At 39.9% G+C, this 8,758-nt stretch overlaps 3 protein-coding genes across 3 annotated transcripts in view; 2 read left to right on the top strand and 1 right to left on the bottom strand.

The window, feature by feature from the left end:
- Nucleotides 1-746: 746 nt before the first annotated feature.
- LOC136278860 (von Willebrand factor A domain-containing protein 5A-like) lies at nt 747-1,921 on the top strand. Its single transcript, XM_066162015.1, has one exon. It carries the CDS (start codon nt 856-858, stop codon nt 1,876-1,878), a length of 1,023 nt encoding a protein of 340 aa, XP_066018112.1. The 5' UTR covers nt 747-855; the 3' UTR covers nt 1,879-1,921.
- A 154-nt stretch (nt 1,922-2,075) lies between these two features.
- On the top strand, nt 2,076-5,017 carry LOC131799415 (uncharacterized). Its single transcript, XM_059117141.2, has 2 exons — nt 2,076-2,525; nt 2,658-5,017. The coding sequence occupies exons 1-2, from the start codon at nt 2,180-2,182 to the stop codon at nt 4,382-4,384; spliced, it is 2,073 nt and encodes a 690-aa protein (XP_058973124.2). The 5' UTR covers nt 2,076-2,179; the 3' UTR covers nt 4,385-5,017.
- Nucleotides 5,018-6,968: 1,951 nt separating this feature from the next.
- LOC136278861 (nuclear receptor corepressor 1-like) overlaps nt 6,969-8,758 on the bottom strand; it is a 3,066-nt gene continuing 1,276 nt past the window's right edge. The window contains exons 5-7 of the mRNA XM_066162016.1: nt 8,679-8,745; nt 7,597-7,659; nt 6,969-7,079 (exon numbers count right to left, since the gene is read on the bottom strand). Coding sequence (XP_066018113.1) covers nt 6,969-7,079; nt 7,597-7,659; nt 8,679-8,745 — 241 coding nt within the window. The remainder of the gene's footprint in view (nt 7,080-7,596; nt 7,660-8,678; nt 8,746-8,758) is intronic.

Below are 8,758 nucleotides of genomic sequence, written 5' to 3'. Positions count from 1 at the left end.
TGTTTTTACCACAAGAATCTCATCGATATTATGAGCACTGTATTTTGAAATTAATTTTCATTTTGCGCTGAAAATAAAGACAAATATCTACTCGGCTATTGATGAGATGTCTATCGACGTGGTGTCTGACGTCGTAAAAGGCAAAGTCCTACTTGTGATACCAATTCTGTGTACGTGGCACGACAGCCATCAACCCACATGTTCCACATTCTTAAGATATTACCTGGTCATCACAAAAAAGTGGTAATAACTTTGCTCTATCATTTTGTCACGTCAATTTTTCCACGTGCGAAACTTGATCACTCTAAAACAGGTGAAACAATTTTCAATTCGTCATTTTTTTTTAAATAAAATCTACACGAAGGAGTTGTTTTTATTCTTTACTTTTACGAAAGTTCATCTCTGAACATAGAGCGAAATAACTTTTGCTGAACTCATGCATATATCAGTGATTCGAAATCACCATGAGAGCAAGTTTTACACAACAGTGACACTATGTAACGCAATACGTTACTTAAGATAACGTGTGTTTTGGGTGGCGAATTTTTATTTTACAAAATATCAATACCAAAGAACAATCACTTATATTACTAGCTAAGTTCGTCTAGGGAAAGAATGTGTAAATATATTTTTTTATGAAAAATGCAAATACGGTAAAAAGTCTGACAAACCTTTTTTCCCTTTCATGACGTCATAAAAGTGACGTTGAAACCAAAAATATCACTGCTGGAAAATAAAAGGTTTAAGTAGGATCGAACAAGGAAACTGAGAAATATTTGCACTGGAGCTTTCAAGTGCAAAGCGTTATATTTTTTTACGAAGGAAATTTTCTATTTGTCAGCGAACAGTTCTATTATGGCTGGAAGATTTGGCCTTGTGCAAAAAGAGAATGGTTCGAGAGTTCCTTTGGAGAGCATCAAGATTAAAGTCGACGTGCAGGGTTTTACATCACACGTGTTGGCAACGATGAAATACTCGAACAAGGAGAGCAATCCCATTGAGGCAATTTTTATTTTTCCTCTGGATGAACAGGCAGCTGTGTGTGGATTCCAAGCTACAATCGATGGTCGAACCATCGTGGCAGAGGTTCAAGAGAAGCAAGAAGCTCAAGATACCTATGACGATGCCATTAGCAGCGGTCACAGCGCGTTTCTGCTGGAAGAGAGCGACGAAAGCTCGGACATTTTTCAGATTAGCGTTGGAAACTTACCGCCGGCGAAGGAGGCTGTCGTCGAGCTGCGGTTCGTGACAGAGCTTGCCGTCGAAGCCAAAGGTCGAGTCGTGTTTGTACTGCCAACAGTGTTAAATCCCAGGTACACTCCTCAAGACAGTGCCCCTAGTCTTAGCGCACAAGTTCCACGAGTAGCCGCCGTTTCATCGCCATACGCGTTCGAGTTTGAGATGAAAGTGAAAGCTATTTCCTCCATCAGTGAGATTTCTTCTACGTCTAACACTTTAAAGGTCGAGATAAACGAGAGCGATGCAACGCAAGCCAATATAACGCTCGCGGAAGCGCACAAGTTTGACAAAGACGTGGAGATACACATTTTGACGAGAGAACCTTTCAAACCGCAAGCAATCGTAGAGAGAGGAGTGAAAACAGAAGGAACGGAAGACGAGGAAGGATTCATGGCAAGTCCTGTCGTCATGCTGAATTTTTTCCCAGAATTCAAAACCTCAGAGTCGTCGGAAAAGGGCGAATTTGTGTTTGTGGTTGATCGCAGTGGAAGCATGAGTGGAAGCAAGAATGACAGCGCTCGCGAAACACTCCTGCTATTCCTTAAGGGGGCCCTCTGGTTGAAATTTGGTAAAATTGAAAAATTTTTCGCCCAAATTTTTTTTTGGAAAAATATTTACTTGACTCTATCTAGATTTTGAATATGTTGCTTGTTTTTACATAAATTACTTTGCAGAGTCAAAAAGTGGCCTTCTTTGAACGTTGTTTTTCCGTTGCCATGATAACCAATTCAAAACAAGAGCCTTTTATCCGAATTATTTTTGAGGCGTTAACGCTGTTCCACGGTCCTGAGTTTGGAAACAGACCGTAGTTCATTCCAGATTCCTAGAAGTTACTTTTGAGGCCTGGTTACTGAGTTACAAGGAGCTCTAACGAATTTTGTCTGTTGATCTATGCGTAGCATTTCACAGTTTATTGATTCAGTTTATAAAGGGTTAAATTATGCCGAAGCTAGGGAAAAAGCAGTCTGTTTTAAAGCAGGGAATTTCAAGAAAGCGTAAAGGGTTCAAAGGAGTTCAAAAACAAGCGAAAAGAGCGGCAAGCGCAACGAGCGAACGAAGGGTAAATATCACGTTCGTCGGTGAAGATGACGTGGTAAGCGAAATGATTCCACCGCCTGCAATCCCGGTTTCTGCGCGAAAAATCGGCGCTTGTGCTATTGATACGTCTCTGTGGGATGAAAGTATTCCAGATGATCTGGAAATTGCTGAAGGATATCGCCTGGTATCAATGGAAAGTCTAAGGAAGTTTGTAAACAGAGTACATACACATGGACCATGTGCCTCAGGTGAGCCTGTTGAAATTTTTGCACAGTGTCACTTATTATGCCGGAAAATTTGAAACCAAGTCCATGATCCACTAATTTATCTGGATTTAAACTAGAAAATTAATAGATCGTTTCCTCTAATTTCTCATTTAGGTAAAGTTGAAGTGTTAGAGAGCACTGTAAACAGAATGGGAATAAGCAATTCACTCTTTGTCAAGTGTGACTGTGGCATGAAGGAGTTCCTTGCTACTGGTGATCACCCCTCCAATGATACCACTCCAAGGACAATTCAAGGTAAAGATCTGAACCGACGAATAGTGTATGGCACATTTGAGATGGGAGTTGGAAAAGAGGGAATTGCCAAGCTGTGTGAAATGCTTAATATGCCATTCAGTATTTCGCTCTCAACTTGGTATGAGCACGAAGAGGCACTACTCAAGGCCCACAAGGAGATATTAGAGGAGCAACTAGCCAAAAACAGGGCTGAGGCAAGAATGCAGGCTATACAAGAAGAATGCATCACTGATGCTAATGATCAAATGATAATTAGTATCCCTGTAAGTTTTGATGGCTCCTGGTCAAAACGAGGTTATACTGCCAATCACTGTGTTGGATTTGTTATTTCTGCTGCAACCGGCAAAGTGTTGGACCTTGAAGTTATCTCAAAAACCTGTAGTGTGTGCTCACAAAAGAAGTCAAGTCTGACTGAAGACCAGTTTGAACAGTGGTGCCAGACTCATCAGTGTGAAGGCTCTTATAAAGGCTCCAGCTCAAGTATGGAGATGGAATGTGCCAAAAGGATATGGGGAAGAAGTGAGCAGGGCTTTATCAGGTACACATGGATGATTTCTGATGGGGACTCAAAAGCATATAATTCTATATGGAGCATTTATGGTGCCTGTGACACTTGTCACCATTATGAAAATCTACAAAACAATGATCAAGAGTACATTACCTGGAAAGCTTCAGAAGATTTTAAGAAGTGGGAAGAGGATCACCTGGCTGGAACTGCAGGCTGTGACCGGGTCATGAAATTAGACTGCATTGGACACGTTCAAAAGCGACTTGGAAAAGCACTGTATGAATTTCAAAAATCCTCAGTGAAATTGAGTGATGGAAAACCAATGCATGGAAGAAATGGAAGACTGACAAAGGCTGCTATAGAAAAACTGAAAAAGAATTATGGCAAGGCAATTCGTGACAATGTAAAAAGAGAAATTACAACCACTGAAGAGAGGGACCAAGCTGTGCAAACTATGAAAACTGAGATTCTGGCTGGATTGTTCCACTGCTTGAAGCTACCCAATAAAGAAAGGCACCAGTTTTGTCCACCAAATTCATGGTGTAAATACAAGAAAGGGCTCCCTTGCCCTAACAAGCCACACCATCTTGACAAGGTGTTTGAGGAACATCTTTGCAAGATTTATGACAGGCTCACAGATTCTGCCCTTCTTGCAAGGTGCTTGCCTGGCTATACCCAGAATGCCAATGAGTCCATCAACTCCCTGGTATGGAACAAATGTCCCAAACACAAGTGGCATGGCAGAAGGAGAGTGCAGCTGGCTGCTTTGTCAGCTGCCTTACATTTCAGTGGTGGTGCCTCCGCGAAACATGCTATCATGGAGAAGGTTGGGCTCACTGTGAGTGATACTGCCAAAATGGAAGCTAGGAGAAGAGATTCAGAGAGAATTAAACAAGCAGAGAAGAGAGTGCAAGATCAGCACAAGAAATATAGAGTTGCCAGGAGACAGGCTAAACAGCATGATGAAGATCTAAGGATTCGTGGCGAGGGTGTAACTTATGCAGCTGGAGCTTTTGGAGAAATAGAACCTTGTAATGGACCCAAAAAGAGGAAAACTACTCAGAAGACCAAAAAATAACTTTAGGGATATTTCTTTTAAAGCAGTTCTACCAACACACTGTGTTTTTATTGTAAAAGCTAACTTGAACCCATGTTTCCATAACATTTCCTTTTAAATCACATTTCCTGCAAATATGGGTTTTTCATGATTATTTGGGTGCCCCCTTAAATTTCTCAGGATGTATTTGTGCTAACAGCTCCAAATTTGCCACAAATATTTGAGACATAACATACTACAAACCTATTGAGCAAAATTCAGTTTGACTGAAAAGTGTTGAAGTTTTGAGGAGTTAATCTTTTCTTGGAATGAATTCGTTGCCATGGCAACATTAATGATTGAAACCCGATTTTGCTCAATAGGTTTGTAGTGCTTTCTAAGTAGATCCATGATGCTTAAAACCAGCCCAATTGGATGTATTTTGAGCTTTGAATTTGAGGGGGCAGAAGAATAGTTTAAAATGATAGAGTTTTTGTTTTTGTGTATTATTTACTAGGAATAAACATTCCTGGTCAACTTTACTTGTTGGCTGGTAGGTACTGGGTCATGTACTTGCCTCCTGCCAATTTTCAGCAGTTTACTATTAATGATTATGATTCTGTGACTGTTCTAGTTATGACCTTCTTTACTGTTGGATTTCAACCAGAGGGTCCCCTTAAGAAAGTATTCTTTTCATTTGCACATTCAATAAAAAAGTAAAAAAATTGTTGTACCTCTTTGTGAAATTGTTGACGGTTTAATAAACTGAAATTATTGTTCAACTTTCTGATTGATAAGCTTCATATTGTTGTAATCTGATAGTTGTCCAATTAAGAGCAGCTTGGAGCAATTTTCGACCGAGAGTCAAGTGTAATCCACGATTGCTTTAGTTCGCTTTATTTCGCCCTGAATTGGGTCCAGAAACACGCATCACTGTCTGAACCAATCATATTTAAAATCAAAACCAATCACGACTTGGCCGCGCCGCTCGCTTCTTCCTGGCACTCAAACGAAGAGCGCTCTACACTGTTAAAGAATTTATACTTAAAAGAACACATCAACAGCTTAACAATAACGTAGATTGTTTGAAACAGAATTTACTAACATGGCGTGATACGTACTCAACGATAAGTTTTAAGATAAATGACACACAAAATGATTTCCGTTGTGTTAAGTCATGCGAGGAGTCGAGATTTCAAGGGTCTGTAAGATAGTAAATGAGTATGACTAAACGCATTGCTGTTTTTTCTTTTTAGAAGAATACTGTTTCACCATAAAACAGAGGAAATAGAGGAGTTATTTTCCGGTGACACTAACGGGGAAGAATCCCACGGGGGTTTTCCATCCCTGTTAACCTCCTTCCAAGCCGGGCCAGGGTAGTCATTTTCCGGTGACACTAACGGGGAAGAATCCCAGGGGGATTTTCCCTCCCTGCTAACCCCCTTCCGAGCCACAGGGGTACATTTTAATGGGATCAGAAGGGTTGCAGTTTAAAAAGATCAGCTAGGCGTTCATTATCGATCGAAAATTTTGACTCCATGTATGTAATCTTTCAGTCCAAGCCTGCTTAATATTGCCAAATAAGATTGTACATAGAAGTTACGTTTCTACGACCTTCGTTCTTCGCGATTATTAATTTTATTAGATAATCAAAGGTGTACTCGATATTTTCTCGCTTGAAACTTATCGACAGTATGATTCGTTGCATTTACATACATTTTATAGCGCCGCTGACAATATACCTAGGGCGCAGTTTCTCACGCCATGTGCGTTGATTGAGCGTTACTTGGAGTTTTTTTTGCCGTTTTTACCGAGTTAGTAATAACGAAGGATTTTAAGCTGTGTGAGAAGCAATAACTTCGAATTGTCGCCGGATAGATCCTTGTCATTCGTTGCGATTATCCTGTACAAGAATACAAGGAATCTGGACGCATAGAAGTTGTTGTGTCTCATTTATTTTGCCAAGCGTTGCTGGCCCCCTGCATCGTCATAGCTTAAAAATGGATTATCTTAATTTTGTATCAGCTCTCGTTGTTTAATCTGTCTCTCCTCTTCTCCTCTCTTGATGCGTCCAATAGTTCACTTACAGGAGAGTTTCGCAAAATCCCCACTTACTTTACTGAGAATTCCCCACACGCTGGTTCAGTAATCTTGGACTATATACTTTCTCTTTATTCAGGCTTTATTGACGACAATTTAGCATTACACGTTCCGTTCTGCGATCTATCTACTCTATAACAATCCAATCCTAGGGTTACAAAAATGTTACATTTATTAGCAAAGGAAATCCACACCCAGATAGTAATTCCATGTGGGATTTAAGACTCACTCACGTTCTACTACGATTCGTGGGCACCAATTTCCTATCAAACATGGCTTTACTTGACAATCAAATTGCTAAGTTCCTACGCGCTTAAACATCCTGCAAATACCTAGTTTCATACATAACTGCTCGCAGAACTAATTAGATTACCCTATGCCGCTCCCAATTACAAGCTACTTTTAATTGTAACGTTAACTCTGTACTTTAACGGTAACGAGATTACAACTCCCTTAATACACCATTAAATTCATAATAAATCTAGCAAATCAACTTTTGCGTAGAAACATCTCACAACAGAGAGCTTTAGTGGGGCTCAGATGTGGTTGATGCTTGAGCCGCTTCCGTAGAAGTGCCCTTGGACTCTATTGATGAAGGCTTTAAGCCGTCGTCTTTGGCTTTTTCCCTAGCCTGCCACTGTTAATTGTAAAGCAAAAGAAAGTGAGATAAATGAATAAGCAATTAAATGCTTTTCTGCAGTACAAGGGATCCCTCTGCGTATCAGTTGGTCGAAGGAAGGAAATAATTTCGCCGTCAGTCGCAAGAAAAGAACACATACAAAACTTGAAGACAGGTAAGTACGCTTTTAAGGCCCAGTTTCACGCACGCATATTCCATTTTCCATTTATTTATTTATCTATTTATATATTCATGCGCTTGTCTATTTTTGTCACCGGAAGTGATCTGGGCCTGGGCGTGCTTGATTTGTTTCACCTCGCTCTTTGATTGGTCTGGAAAACTCGTGCCATCCCCTGAACCAATCAGAAGCAAAACATAGATCAATCGTGACGTGGCCTCTTGCATTTTCCCGCGCTTAAGGTCGGCTAACGTTAGTTCTTTTTACTCATTGAATTCTCACAGCTTCTTGTCATGTCTACCTTTGATCTGATTGGCCGTTGTGTGCCCTAAGTCGCTACGTTAACGTTCTACTTACCTTCTCGAAATTGAAGTCAAAGGGTTTGGTCATGTAGTAATGTTCTACACAGTCTGCTACAGTCTGAAAAACAACCGAAGGACGCTCAGTATCAAAGGAAATTTAAGAAAACCACGACGGCAACGGCAATGGGACGTCACTAAACAAAAGGTTTAATGAGCAGGCCCGGTTGTTTAAAGGTTGGTTAAGATAACCCAGGGTAGTGTGGAATTTGATTTCAGGTCTGTAAGCTTTAAAAGAAAATTCGGTTCAAATCTTTTTGCTCGGAATTTGATCATTGGATGTTCTAAAAAACGACCAAGGAAAATTTTTCCAAACTTTGATTTCTCTGGAGGACGTGAACGACGACGGCTAATTTTTCAAATTTGTATTTCTAATCTAGTGCTGTTTTCCATCTCAGTGATTCTGTTACACGGGTCTCAAAAAACTTTTCCTTGAGAAGCTGCCGATCGTGTTATAATGAACAGACTGCAGGATGTAAAATGCAGTTAAACTTGAATTCTTCAACTGATTAAAACTTTTAACTACCATTTCGATAAGCTTAATACAACAACTATTTTCGCTACGAATTGGTCCGTTGGTTACTAAATGACCGAATTGCATATGTCAGTTAAATTACCATATTTAATTGTCTATGGCCGATAGCCAACTTCAGGCGTGGCAACCTGAAGTTTACAGTAATGTCTTTGATTTGTATCAAAACTATATACCGGGCATATATGAAAATTGCTTCTTTACTGTATGAGATATTGCTCCTTTTCAGATTGCCAGCGGGCTATTTTCAAGAAACAAGCTAAATGACTAAATGATTATCGCGAGATTCGTAAATGAAATGCAAGTTCATTTTTCAACCGACGATGTCCACGGCGTCGCTGTCGTCGTTTCTTAAATTCCCTAATAGAGTTAACGGCTGATTTTAGATTCCTCACGGAAAAATAAATTTCTCACTGAGAAAAATTTGGCCAAAGCTAGCGTTTGAATCTAGAGAAATCTCAAATCACAAATTATTTAAAAATGTCATATTATTGTCTGGCGATCAGCTCGAACGGACCAGTTTGATAATATTTATAGGGCTATAATACCATTTCCGGAAGATGGTCAGCCACTTTGTTGAATTTCTTTCCATGAACAACCAATCTGCGAATAAATAAGATAACCATTT

Source organism: Pocillopora verrucosa, unplaced genomic scaffold, assembly GCF_036669915.1.
Source record: "Pocillopora verrucosa isolate sample1 unplaced genomic scaffold, ASM3666991v2 scaffold_85, whole genome shotgun sequence".
NCBI classification, from domain to species: Eukaryota; Metazoa; Cnidaria; class Anthozoa; order Scleractinia; family Pocilloporidae; genus Pocillopora; species Pocillopora verrucosa.
This window is presented reverse-complemented; position numbering and strand designations above follow the sequence as displayed.